We start from the raw sequence: 14,652 nt of genomic DNA, 5'->3' as shown, positions 1-14,652 counted from the left end.
TTTTACGATGTAATTTATTCCTGTGATTTTAAAGCTGAATTTTCAGAAACGTAAAAAGAAACATTTCTTATTAATATTAATGATGAAAACATTTGAGCTGCTTAATATTTTTGTGGAAACATTTTTTTCAAGATCATTTGATGAACAGAAAGTTCAAAAGAACAGCATTATTTGAAATAGAAATCTTTTCTAACAATATAGAATTCTTCACTGTAAATTGTTATCAATTTAATGCATCCTTGCTGATTAAAAGTATTAATTTCATTTTAAAAAATGTATTGACTTTGAAACAGTGTAAACCTCTCACACGCACACAGACTTTCTGTCTGGCAGAAAGGAAACTACAGACTACAGGTCAGTGCATTTTGTATTGTAAACAGAGTTTGTTTAATCTGGGGCAAAGTGAAGTTATACTGATACTGTATATAAAGAGAACAGGACAAAAAGCAGAGAGAGAAAGTGAAACTAGGACTGTGAGTACAAGAGATGAAGATGGAGAGCTGGTATTGTGTGGGAAATCAGCAAAGGAAAGTAAAGTCAGGTGGAGGAGGGAAGGGGTGGACTGAGTGAGGGAGGAGAGAAAGAATAAAGATAAGCACACAAGAAAAGAATGCACACAGAACGGAGACAAGGGGAGGGAAGAGGGAGGGGCAAAGAACATGGCAAGGTTACACATGAAAACTGCAGTCAGTTTTCTTCTTTCACACTCACAGAAAGAGAGAAGTAGAGAGAGGAAGCTTCAGTTTTGCTCTTAACTCTGCAATATCACTTTAAACCATAAATTAAAAACAGAACGGAAGAACTGCATGCTAAGGAAAGGAGTACATTCATGATACAGAGAGCCAGGAAGGAAGGAAAGACAGAGAGACTATGAGAACAATAAAATAAACACGGCGCCTACACATTGGCAGAGTTTACAGGACCAGCTCTGACATCAGTGAAGTGAGAGAGGAAGAGGGGTGCAACATTGCTTTACGGAAACCGCTTGACAGTTTCATACTGACAGTTTGAAAATAGGAAACAGACGCTTAAGAGAAACAGAAAGGGAAAGAAAGACAAAAGGATAAAATAAAGCCCATTTAAGCCAAACCATGTTGATGAAAGAATACCGGATATACATGCCGCTCACTGTCGATGAGGTAAGTTTTTTACTTTTTAAATGTGTTTGGGTTTGCGTCCATATGTTTGGGTGTACAGCAGCTGTCCTCATGATTAGCGTGTATAAAAGTAAAGGTCAATAGGATTTCTATTCCACTCTATTTACGCAGATGAAACCTTGTGGTTCTGTGTACATGTCTGTGGGCTGTACTACATAGTCTCTCCATTTCAGCCATTTTCTTTACCTAAACGAGTCTGACCAGTTACATCCTTTTATTCTGAAGGTAGGAGCCTTCACCCCAAGGCTAGGAACAAAACACAAAAGCCTTTTGCCACAAACGGCTTGGGATTTCTACAGGAGGGTCAGGGATTGTTTAGTCTGTCTCTGTTTCACCTTCGTGTAGCCAACTTATGCTCGTTCAGATCAGACAAGTCCACACAAGCACACCTGACCTAAAAGTCTGCCTCAGAATTCGTCTATGGTCTACATCAGCACTAGACCACATAGTTTCCAGACAGGAGCACCGCCCCCTTTTTCTGGAGAAGCGCTGTTGTGCGTCCAGGCAGCATTTTTCTCCAAGCCTCACAAGGTCTCTGTCGTCATCATCAGTGACAATGATTGTTGGAATGAGTTTTCACATTAACGGATTTCAAAAGAATTACTCCTCAGAAAAACAGCAGGAACCCTGTCAGTGCTGCCAAAGCAGCTTTTCAGGAGAATATGCAGAAATATTATGTATCCAGAACACTGTAGTCTTTAGAGAACAAAACAAAAACAAAACATATGGCAGATGAGAGATCAAACACTCTATGACAAACAATGAAGTTTAAGTGGAAGTGTTTAGTATTTATGGGAGCTTTAAACTCATGATGTTCATGATTTAGTTAATAATCCTTTTAAAATATGCAAATATTTAATTTAAATATGTAAATTAAATCTATTTTAAAATACATACCATGTAAAACATTAATATTTAAAATTGAAAAAAATTGACCATAAACGTTTTTACATTATCATGTTAGTACATATCACAACATATTTCCAAAAATGTTATATTACATTAATAATCAAAGTCTGATAGCAAAACAGCACCTACAGAAATGTAATACAATTTAATTTAAGTATTCAATTTATAGATGTTACATTTAATATATTACATTTTATGTATCATTATTAATGAACACAATTTCCTATAAAGCTCCAATTTACTCAATAATGCATTAAATTATAATAATAATATAATTCATAAAATAAATATGAAATTTCCAAAGTTGTTTCCACAAAGTTTGTTTACATAATATATGTGTGTACTGTGTATATTTATTATGTGTGTGTATGTATGTATGTATGTATGTATATATATATATATATATATATATATATATATATATATATATATATATATATATATATATATATATATATATATATATATATATATATATATATATATATATATATATATATATATATATATATATATATATAAAATTATACACATATACACACACACAACCACGCTCATATATACAGAATTTAAGTAAAATATGTTGTTTATATATTAAATTCATTTATATATATAAAATAAATTACGGTATATGAATATAATATATACTGTATGTGTGTGTATTTATGGTATTTATATATACATAATAAATATACAGTATACACATTTAAACAAAAACATTTTTATGTGATTAATCATGATTAATCATTTAACAGCATTATATATATATATATATATATATATATATATATATATATATATATATATATATATATATATATATATATATATATATATATAATGCTGTTAAATGATATATATATAGTATAATTTATTTTTACATTTTTATTTTATTAATATTTATTTTTTTATTCTTTTTTTTATTTATACATACACAAACATATACATATATAAAATCTATTCTGATTACTGTGTGAATTTGACAGCACTGAACTTAGAAAAATGTCTTATATTAGATTTTATAACATACAGATCTGTGAATACAATGTCATAATTAGTTAAAAACAATGAAAATATTTATGTTTTGTCTCGAAACTTACATTGGACTAATTTCTCTGACTGTATTCTATGAATTCAACTTCCTGTCATTCCAATTCAACATTCACATGGCCAATTGCCCAATTCAATTCACCCTCCACCTTATGAGCTAAAAACGAGCCATTTCTTAAATCTAGCACTCTCCTCAACCCAGCTACAAAACAAGTCCAAAAAAAAAAAAGAGAGAGAAAAACATATGAGGTCACAAACTCTCTCTTCTTCAGTACAAGATCGGCCAGTTATACATGATCAGCAAGCACAGCAGTGAGCAGAGCGGAGGAGGCGAAGGGGTGGAGGTCGTCCGTAATGAACCCTGCACAGACCCCAAACACGGAGCCGGACAGATCACAGAGAAACGCATCTACCTCAACAGGTGAGGCCGCGCGCACACACACACACACACACACACACACGCATAAGCGATCCTGTTTCTTTCACGGTTTACATCACCAACCTGCCAACGTGCCAGCAATCAGCTATTATTGATGACTGCAGCTAACACTTTTATGCATGCAGCACAGCTCCGTCCATCGCTCACTTTCCCTCCAAAAACACCTTCTCTCTTCCTGTCGGGCTTCAAGCAGAATCACACATCAGCATAAGCGTCCGACAGAAGATCACATACACATTCAGTCTCATATCATCCCACGCCGTCAACATGCACACACACTTATTGTAATTGCCTGTTTTCTTGTGTTCCTTACACTCTCGCCCTGCAAGGACAAAACAAGCACACACTCAGTCATTAGATGCTGTTGTGAATATGAATTACTGCACCTCTAGCAGTAAAACAAATTTTTCAAGCCATTAATGTGTTAGCAAAGACCAAAAGGGCAGAGCATTAAGTTCCTAATGGTCAAATAAATCTTATCATGGAGCATGTGAGTCTAATTCAAATGCTGATATTACCGCAGACGAGATCATTATATGCTGTTTACAAGTACATCACGCTGAAACGCTGCATTGTAATTATGAATAATTTAACTTGTATCATCAAGATACGCATGGTGGGAATTTGGATGGGAATGTGCTGTTCCTCGGGAACACGCTGTGGAAATGTCTATCACTTCGGGAATGGGAAAGAGAGAGTGTGAGAACGCGCTCGACACAACTGGCTGACCGTGAATGATCTACAGCTTCTCTTCTCCACCCCTCTCTTCTCATCCTCTGTCCATCCATCCATCACTCAAGTCCTCAGGCTGTAAATCTCAAGCGCTGTCTGTGCTGCCTTATCTCACAGTGCTGAGTTCATTATCTCTCTCCCTCGGTATTGGCTTTCTTGGACTCTGTGTTTTTGTAAGGGACAGATGGCACCAGACACTTCTGGAAGTGAGACTTTTAGCTATTGTGATGGTCGTTTGACCTCTTGACCCAAAACACAAGCACCTCTGAAGTGGCCTAAAAAGTATCTGGACACTTAACTTCAAAACAAACAGCTACTGCAAACAAATTATGCAAGACATTTTATCAGAACAAACTTTTTTTCAGTTAGTTGATCATTAAACGATACTACTGTTACTACTTTTACACTCAGCAAGGCATTTATATTATATATTATGATATTACAAATTTAAAATCAAATGTTTGCATTTTAATACATTTAAAAATTTTATTTATTTCTGTGATTGCAAAGCTTAATTTTTTTTTCAGCAGCCATTCATTCTTACATGATCATTCAGAAATTATTCTAATATGCCGATACCTATTTACTGTATTAGTTTTGCTACTTAATATTTTTTTGTGGAAATATTATATTTGTTCTAAGATTCTTTGATAAATTAAAAGAACAGCATTTAAATAAAAAATCTTTTGTAACAAAATAAATGTCTTTTGATTGATTTAATGCGTCCTTGCTAAATAAAAGTTTTAATTTATTTACAAAGAAATCTTACCGAACCCAAATTTTGGAATGATATTCTATATATTTTATCATTTAAAACCTGAAAGTTGATCCTGTCATATACTATTGCATTTTTTTAATTATATAATATTATTATGGTTAATATTTCAACACTTTGCATCAAGGCATTGTTCAACTTAGTTCATACATAAGGTATTAAAATTTTACAGCATTTCTTAATCAAGGTTTATGTTAACTTTTACATATACAATTATACAATCCTATTTTTTCATAATGCACTAATGTTAATTCATAAAATTTTGAAAATTGACATTGGAAATGAACATTAATCTAGATTAATAAAATATTGTTCATTGTTAGTTCATGTTACCAATTATACAGTAAAACATTGAAGGTAACAAAAATGATGAACATTACACTTTGAAAGACATCTTAAAGTATAACAGAAGTGTCTGTGAAGGGAAATATAAAACACTTCACAAGGCTTTTGTACTACTAAAATATTTTGTCAACCAGCTTCACCAGAAAGATTGTGCTAGATGAACAATTTTAACAGTTTCACTTGTGATCACGAGTTCAACTGTTGAACTGCATGGTGCATTTCTGCATTATGCTAGCCAAATCAGTACCTAACTAACATATACCCACATGGAAATTCATGCTGGATTAAGCTGAGGACTGTTTTTGTCTTTTGTTTAACACATCTGTTGTGTCATAACAACATCTTGTGTTTCCCTTTATGTCTCTGTTTAGCAAACTGCCAGCCTGGATAAGAAAGTTTGTCCCCATGATTTTTTATATCACAGAAACTGCCTGGAACTTCTACCCTTACACCGTAACAGGTCAGTTTAAGTATTTTGTGTCAATAAATACACCAGTGTTTGAATATTAACGTATCGTCACATGGCACGTACATCCATGTTGTCTTTTCAATGCAACCAGCTGTGACCTAACACCCTATTTCTCTTCTGCATACCTCTCTTTTTCTCCATCCACTGGTGTTTTACTATAGAGTACACGGTAAGTATTCTCATATGTCAGCTCAAACTCATGCAGTTTGCTCTGGGCTCAACATAATCACCTCACTCTCTCTCCTTCTCATGTTTCTCTCTCTCTTCTTTGCTCTTTCCAAAAGTGTTCCTTCCTACCGAGGTTCCATGTCAAGATTGAGACGCACTTTCAGAATGACAACGGCTGCAATGAAAATGTGAGTGGGAGATGGCAACACACATACACACACACACACACACTCTCACACACTCTGTTCTTACAGGAGATAATCCTCTTAAAGGAGGACGATTCATCAGCGGCACACGTAGCTTCCGTGTCCTTGTAAAGGCCATTGTGCTTGTGTCTGTCTCTGAAGCACTCAGTAGTAACAGTCAGGCAAGATCTAAACACTCCACCTTCCTCCTGTGTCATACGACACCAACGCCTTTCAAGCAGGGCCTCAAACTACTGGTGAGGGTCAAAAAGATTTGGTTCAGACATGTGTAGAAAATATAGGTCTCTTGTATTTAACACAACAGAGCAGTCTAAACCACTGTGACGTGCCTTCAGTTAATGAATACCACATTATTATTTTTGGTGCTCTACCATTCAAAAATTTGGGGTCACAACTTAGTAATTGATTGATTATACACACACAATATTAGACATTAGATATTATAGTAGACAAGTTCATTTCTCAAACTTTTATTTTAGATTTTTTACACTCAATGCTAATCTTTAAAAACACAAATAATCTAACAATTAAAAACACAAAATTAGCAATTAATCTAATTAATCTAGCAAGTTTAATACTGTACAATATAATATAATGTTTAATAATTTTCCTACTGTACAATATTATGTTGTGATGCCCAAATTAATTATAATTTAAATTATTAAATTATTTGAGCTTTTAGCCTTTTTTTATTTATTTAGACAAAAAAAGCAGCATTTTAATAACAGCCATAAGAAAATACTATTAAAATAACCTTCATCTTATCAGTATTGGCCAGAATTTTAAAACTGTGCATCTGTTTTTAAATAACTTCTCACCATGACATCAAATGTTTTTAGTTTCTTAATGGGGCTAAATGGGGAAAACTGCAGTGATCAGGAAATTCAACCTTGTGAGTCGCTCCAAGGTTTTTCCATACATCAATAACTGCATAAGTTTTAGATTTTAAAACCTTTTTTTTTTCAACTGGCCTGCAGGTAATGAGAGTCTCCTGCTTTAAAGTGAACAAACAGACAATTTATTTAGCCATGTTGTCATTCAGAGTTTTTACTTAGTACTTATTGTGATGAGTTGAGTTATTACTGGTTTGCAGTGTGTTTGTTTGCATAGAGCAAATGAAAGTGAGAGAGGCAGTTGTGCCCTGGAGTGCTCTTTGTTATTAAGAAAAGAAAAATACGACTTAAACAAGATCCAACCTGCCACAAAGCGACTCAGAGATTTATGAGCGAGTCTGCCTGTGAGAAACAAAGTGAAAGGGAGATGGCAGGAGAGTTTTGTTATTGATACTTTGTAATTAATCCAACTTTCTCTCCACATATAACAGCAGACACACCTCATTCACACACACACACCTAAATTTAAACTACATTCTAAGTAAAAATGAAACAGCTAGGGCGGTACCCTTTCAAAAGGTACTAACATGTACCTTCAAGGTACTAATATGCACTTTCTAGAGGTAAATAAGTTACAGTACAAGGGTTTATCTTCTGAAACAGTTCCAGCTTTTGTACCTTTTTTTCTGAGAGTGTATTACATAAACATTAAATGAACAACAAGATATCCGTTTTGCATACATACAGGCACATTCACACAGGAAGTTTCACAACTCCGCACAAACAAACAAATGCAAATAATACGGTCAACACATCAGACGAGAGGAAGAGTAAACATTACAACAGCTTTTCGATGAGGAGACAGTCAAAAAGACAGAGAGAGGAAAGAATGGAATTTGTAAAACACTTGCATTGCTTTAGTAAAATACTAAAGAGTGTCTGAAACAGAGAGACAAAATAGAGAACACCTCCTATTTTCTTAATTGCTTATTTTTCATTTGTTCTCTTAGATTCCAGCGGGTGCAAAAAGCACCTGCAATGCTGCACAGTCAAAGCAGCCTTCCTTTAAGCTAAGACTTGTTATCTGCTTTCTTTTTCCACTGGCCTGCAGTAGTTTGCATAATTCAGTACTTCTGCCTATAGTAGGCTTGATTTTGCACTCTTTGTTTCCATGTTTTTTGCATTGATTCAGATTCTCTGCCTACGCCCTAGAGTCTTGTGTTATGTAGTGTGTCAAGGTTCTGTAATGGGCTACAGAATATTTAACCGGTTGCATTGTGTGGTATTTCATATGAAGATCGCTCTGAGCACTGAAACACATTCCCAATGTCTTCAATCAGATGCAGAAGCTGGTGCATTTGTAGGCTTCTGTGTTTACAGAACTTGAAGTTACTGTGTCATTTTTCACTTGGGCATTAGGGACTTGCTGGAATAAGAAAGCAGTGTGTTGTTTGATATATTGTTGGATTTGTCTGACCGTGCTGTCTGATGTTTCCTGTGCAGGTGTTTGGTGATGTCCCCACTCCAAAGGACAATGTCTGCTTTTTGGATATTTTGAGCGATCCAATCCCTGACAAGCATTATAAGAAGTCAGAGGTACATAAACATTCATATATGCATAAATACATGGCAAAACAATCAGGGCTGGGTAAAATTCAGAATTTAAGAGCGGGCTCATTTTCATATGAAATGTGAATTGAATTGGCCACACGCCACAGGATGCTAAATTGGGATTTGAATCGGAATGGCAGGAAGAGGAATGTATGGAACTGCAATCTACATAAGAGGAATTTCATTAGTCCAACACAAGTCTTGTCAAAACATACATAAATAATTAATTTAGCCTAAATATGCCTATTTATCTCCCTGTATGTACGCTACATTTTTTTCTCAGCTCATTAGACTAAACTGAGTGCTGTCACATTAAAACGAACATCAAAACATGTTTTATTTGACATACAGCAGGGGGTTTCAAACTTTTTGATACAAAGGACCCCCTAAATATAATGATCCCCCTGAGAGAGACACTTTTCCTAAAATATAAAGCAATTATACATTTTTACGTATAAAGAAAAATATCAAATATATTATTATCATTATTTATTATCATTATTTAGTAATTTAGCAGAAATATAACATCACATTACATAAAATATTAACATCACATTGTTTTATATAAAATCCTTAACTGGCTTTATATTGTCAGTGTGTTAAAATCAACAGAAAAGTGGTTGTGATTTATCTGATTTAATTAGAAATAAAAGGCAGAATCAAAAATTCAAGTAAAAGTTCAAAATCTTTTCACTTTTTGTTTAAAAATCCCTTGTACATTTTTTCAGTCAGCAAGTATAGCATTTCAAACACTGATTGTTAATATAATTTCATGTTTCTGGAAATAGCCCATATGTTGGGTGTGTGATAACATTTCTAGCTAATTCATATTAGAAGTGAACACTTAAAGCAAATATAATTTCTTGTACTTGCTTAAATTTAAATTGCAAATTTGTACCACGTTCATAAATCAAGATTTGAATTGGAATTGAGTTCGAAATGGTGAACAACTTTGACTCACAAATAAGCATCTGTGTTCTTTAGGTCTTTGTGGCCTCACAGCAGTGCAAATGTCTTCAGAGCTAGCATTTAAAGGACACAACAGAGACATAACTACTGTGTGTGCACACAAGCACAGAGGCAAAACCCACAAGACAAGCATTACATAAAAACCACATTCCTCAGTGTGCTCTACTTAGACTAGAGATATACAGTTCAGTGGAATCTGCTGCCTTTTCAGTGGACAAATAATACTTCAGAGGAAAGCATGTTTCCATGTTACACTCACAGATTCAGTCATGCGCAACCTCAAATCCATAACTGTCATATGCCGAGTTAGGAATAGGACAAATCCAAAAGGCAGCTAAACAAACCATTATATCACTTCTACAGACAAAAGGGACCAAAACTAAACTTTAAATGTGCCATTGAATGCATTGATACTATATTTTAAATTGCTCTCTGATATCTAGATAGAAGGTACGTGGCTTAGGTAAGGGCAAAAATTCCATTTACAACCCTAGTATTGGTCCCTAGAATGAAATGGCTTCCTATTTGGAAGGGTCATGAATAATAATGTTAAGCTCTGCTCTGATTGGCTGTTTCACGGCTCATTTCACGGATTCGCCTCTTTTTCAGTGGTCTTTTGCACGCACAAGATTTACATAAGGAAGAAACAATGGTGTTTCAGGCTCACAATGTGTCATTTCCATGTACAGAACTCTTATTTTTCAACTATGCCAAGTTAAATACATTCTATGGCACCTTTAAAGTAGGCATGGCTGAATCAATGATCCAATATTATAAGTTGTTAAAAAACAGATTATGTTCTATAATTGATAATTAATGTAATACATTAATAAAAACAATCCTGATAATCCACAGTTTAGGCCTAATCATTGTTAATGATGGCTATATAAATGTTAGATGGATTTAATTTCCTTTTTATCATCACAAATCAAATGCTTTCCATTTAATGGAGACAAAAAAAAAGACATTTATAAAAACTAATAAAATTAATAATTAAAATAATTAAAAATGTCTATAAATAGGTCTGATAATCTTAAGAATTTTTTTTATTTTATTAATACATAATTTGCATTAAATAAAAAAAAATTAGGAACTAGCTAGTTTATGACAGCTAGTCAACATTTCAATTTCCATAAATACTGAAAAAAAGGAATACGGTTATTCACTTGTTGTGCTTTAAAAGGGTCCAAATTATGTTATTTCTTATGTCACTATTTCAAAAAAATTATAAATTTTGTGACAGGAATCATGCATGCACCAACAGGAGTGTAGCTAAATATTACATTTCTGCTCATTAAAATGAGTTAATTATTCACAACAGCTTGTAATGACAGTTCACTTAATATCAACTGCACAGATCATGTACTAAATTATTTTAATTGATAAAAAGAGACACTCTTTTAAAACAGAACCGATATCAAAATTTAATACTAGCTATTTTTCATGCTAGGTTAATTTAGGTTCATGTTAGATAATAGTTTATCAAACATATCTAATAGGTCTCAACCAAAAGCATGAGATTTATGCCTCCAACACTTTAGAAATAGGACACCACATTATCGACTGTGAAATGTAATGTCACCCCTGCACAGTAATTCATGCGCAGCATGCAACACACACAGACAAGAGAAAGCAATGATCTGCTCACTCAGCAGGTAATGTGTATCTACTTAAAACAAACAGGATCTGAGCAACTGGGTGTCACAGAAAACAGGCCGGGGACCCCTTGTGGACGGCTGGAGGAACACCACTAAACCCATCATGTGCTCCTACAAGAGAGTCACCTGTAGCTTTGAGGTCTACGGCTTCCAGGGGCGAACAGAGGACTTCATTCACAGGGTACTGACCATAACATCCCATGCATTACATCATGCTGTTTAGTCATGTAATCCCATCATGTGTCATATTACGGCATGTTGTGATTCATCATAGAACATTCGTGACATTCTGTTGGTGGGACACAGACAGGCGGTGGCATGGATTGACGAGTGGCATGGTAAATGAGATGTATTGCAATGCTTCATTACCATAATTAACCACATGCTCTGTTAAGTACACACAAGAATCCTGATCCCTCGCTTGGCACTTGATTGCTGTACGTCATCTAACTTAATTCTTTACAAATACACACTAAATGCATAACAAATATTTGTGCATGCAGGAATGACACTGGAGCAGGTGAGAGAGTATGAGAGAAAACAGCAGGAGGAAACCAACAGCAAACTCAATGACATTACCTGCACAGGTATGCTGAAATTTTAAATAATTTGGAATTTACTTATTTATGATTTAACACCATATCAGCAGCAATGGCTATATTCATGGAAAAATCAACTGTATTATGCTTATAATGTTTAGAATCATTTAACAATTTTAACAGCCAACATACAAAAATATACATATATAGTTAAATTAACAATAATAACAATAGTAATAATAGGCCTAATAGTTATATAGAATTTTTTAATTTAATGTATGATAAAAAAAAAATCTAAAATGATTCCAGGAGAATCTTTTATTAAAATGTCCAATTTGTTTATTTTCTGAATAAAATGTTTAAAAATTTACATTATATTCAAGTGTATATAGTGACCTAGAGATAAAATAAATAAATATTTTAATTGATTTTCATAATGTTTCCAGATTCAGGTTAGAGTTGGAAACAATAGAGCACGGCGCTAGCAACGCCAAGGTCATGGGTTCGATTCCCAAGGAAAGCAAATGACTGAGAAAATTTACCCTGAATACATTTGAATACACACTTTGGATAAAAGCCTCTGCCACGTGAATAAATATTAATGTAATTTCGATGTGAACTCACTGTCATCTCTCAGTATCCACACTGCCCTCTATTGGTGAACATTTTATACTGAATCACAACTGTTACAGTTTAGTCAGCACTGTGATGCAACTTCATTATTAATATGGAAGTCATCATGACTCATAAAAACACTGATGCAAAATGTTACGCTAAATCAGAAGCGCTTGTGACAAAAAAATATTTTCTTTTCTGCTTCGCAGACTCGGCTCCTCCAATGCGACCCAGCTTCACTCGCTCCATCTCTGTTACGGATGAATCGTCACTGAAAAAGATGGGGGTAAAGACTGTAGACATTCCAAGCTCTCCGTCCTGCCCTTCCTCCCTCAAAAATCCCGTGAGATTAAACTCTACACCAGAATAACACCACATCCTCCACTGCCAGTACCTACATTTAACAAAATTCTGGACCTGGACATTCTCTTCTAACCAAAACTAGAAAGACATTCCACATTGTCACTTTCTGCTCTCCGTTCCAACTGGACTTGCATGCTTGTATTTCATGCAGAAGCTGGCATTTGACAAAAACATCTTACTGAAGAATTGTAGATATTATGTAAAAAGACTTCTCATGAAGTGAAACCATAGTGCCTTAATTCACGTTTCTCACAGACCTCACCAAAATGGATTGAACAAATGGTCTATTCCACTGCCTACGAACATGGAGACCACAGAACGCAGATGAAAAGCCTCTATTGACAATCAGTAGACTGTTTCCGTGAAACCCAATCGTATGGATTATGGCAATCGTGAATTTTCTAGTGGGTAACGGGTTATTGAGACTAACCTCTGACCCTTTATCAATACATTGACGAAACGCAATTGATTGTTTAGTCGTGCAGCACATAGAAAGAACATTATCAATAGTACTCTGGGTGATTAGGTAAAAGACTATAATGGATGAAGCATTATGTTTTATTTGACATTGATATAACACCTGTCTTTGTACGATGCCACTGGTGATAGTGCAGAACCATAAATTCACATCATTGATTAATAAGCCATTCAAACAAACCGAGGAATGTGACATCTTCACATATTTTTATTATAATAAACTTAAGGAATGCATGATACTCTGGTTATCGGACAGTTTTTTCAAGCACTTTTTATTTATCAGTATCAGTAGATATTTGATATTAAATACTCATTTGCTCTGTTTTTACATTAAGATCTTTGCCATCATCCAACTGTCAAAAATCAAAACAAAACTTACTGACCCCAAATTTTTGAACAGTATATATTCATTTTTAATAACATGGTTAAAAGTATACTTGCAGCAAGTATACTTATTAATAACTCACTTCTTGGGGTAAAAGACCCAAAAAAGCATCAATAAAAAGTGACTTTGTAAATAAAAGTCGGAGCGTAGGCATCTTGTAAGCTTTAAGCGTTCTAGGAACTGCATTTTTGCTGTCATATTCACCTTTTCTCCTCACATATAATTGCAAAGATCCTTGCTGCTTCCTCCTGTGGCTATTACTGTATTCATTCATTCCTAGCGTTTTATTTCCTTCTTTTTATCTTTCTGACGAAGGGATGTGGACGGCAAAGATTGAATCCATGTTTCCTGAAGTCTTCTAGTAACGCTCAAAGGACTCCAGGCTGTTCTGTTACAGCTCTGGCTCTCTCTTTCTTTCAATTGCTCACTATCTTCAGCATTCTCTCTTCCTTTCCCTTGCTGCCCCTCCTTCACATCCCAGTTTCTATCTCTCTCAGGAGAACATTTCTGATGTATAAATTTCATTAGAAGAAAGCTAAGGCAGTTCCACAAGTGCAGGCAGTGTAAAAGATCAGCTTTCTCTACCAGAATAGAATAAACAGCACAATTGAATAAAATGTCTTAAATTGTAGGACCTACACAATAATAATTTAATTTAAACACTAGTAATGTTGAGCATGATTTGATTTGTATGGACCGCATTATTATATTTTTATGGGGGGGGTTTTGTGTCATTTTAAAGCATAAAAGCGCCCAGTCCTAATCCACTTTCATTACATTGAAAAGAGCAGCTAGGATATTCATCAACAATTCACCTTTTATATTCAATGGAAAAGGTGGAAGATGGAATTATGTTTTCAAGCCTAAAATACTGTAATACAGCTTTACATTTTGGTTTTCCATACATTAGAATGTGTCCTGGGTAATTTTATTTTTATTTAGCAAAAAATGA

General features: G+C 34.4%; 1 protein-coding gene across 1 annotated transcript; it reads left to right on the top strand.

The window, feature by feature from the left end:
• The first annotated feature begins 659 nt into the window (after positions 1–659).
• Positions 660–13,553, top strand: LOC306886938 (cytoplasmic phosphatidylinositol transfer protein 1-like). The gene is made up of 9 exons (XM_079444324.1): positions 660–1,139; positions 3,389–3,537; positions 5,779–5,884; positions 6,161–6,232; positions 8,587–8,679; positions 11,347–11,502; positions 11,596–11,659; positions 11,825–11,908; positions 12,685–13,553. Exons 1-9 carry the CDS (start codon positions 1,092–1,094, stop codon positions 12,843–12,845), a joined length of 933 nt encoding a protein of 310 aa, XP_079300450.1. The 5' UTR covers positions 660–1,091; the 3' UTR covers positions 12,846–13,553.
• Positions 13,554–14,652: the final 1,099 nt, after the last annotated feature.

Source organism: Barbus barbus (assembly GCF_936440315.1).
Source record: "Barbus barbus genome assembly, chromosome: 21".
NCBI classification, from domain to species: Eukaryota; Metazoa; Chordata; class Actinopteri; order Cypriniformes; family Cyprinidae; genus Barbus; species Barbus barbus.
This window is presented reverse-complemented; position numbering and strand designations above follow the sequence as displayed.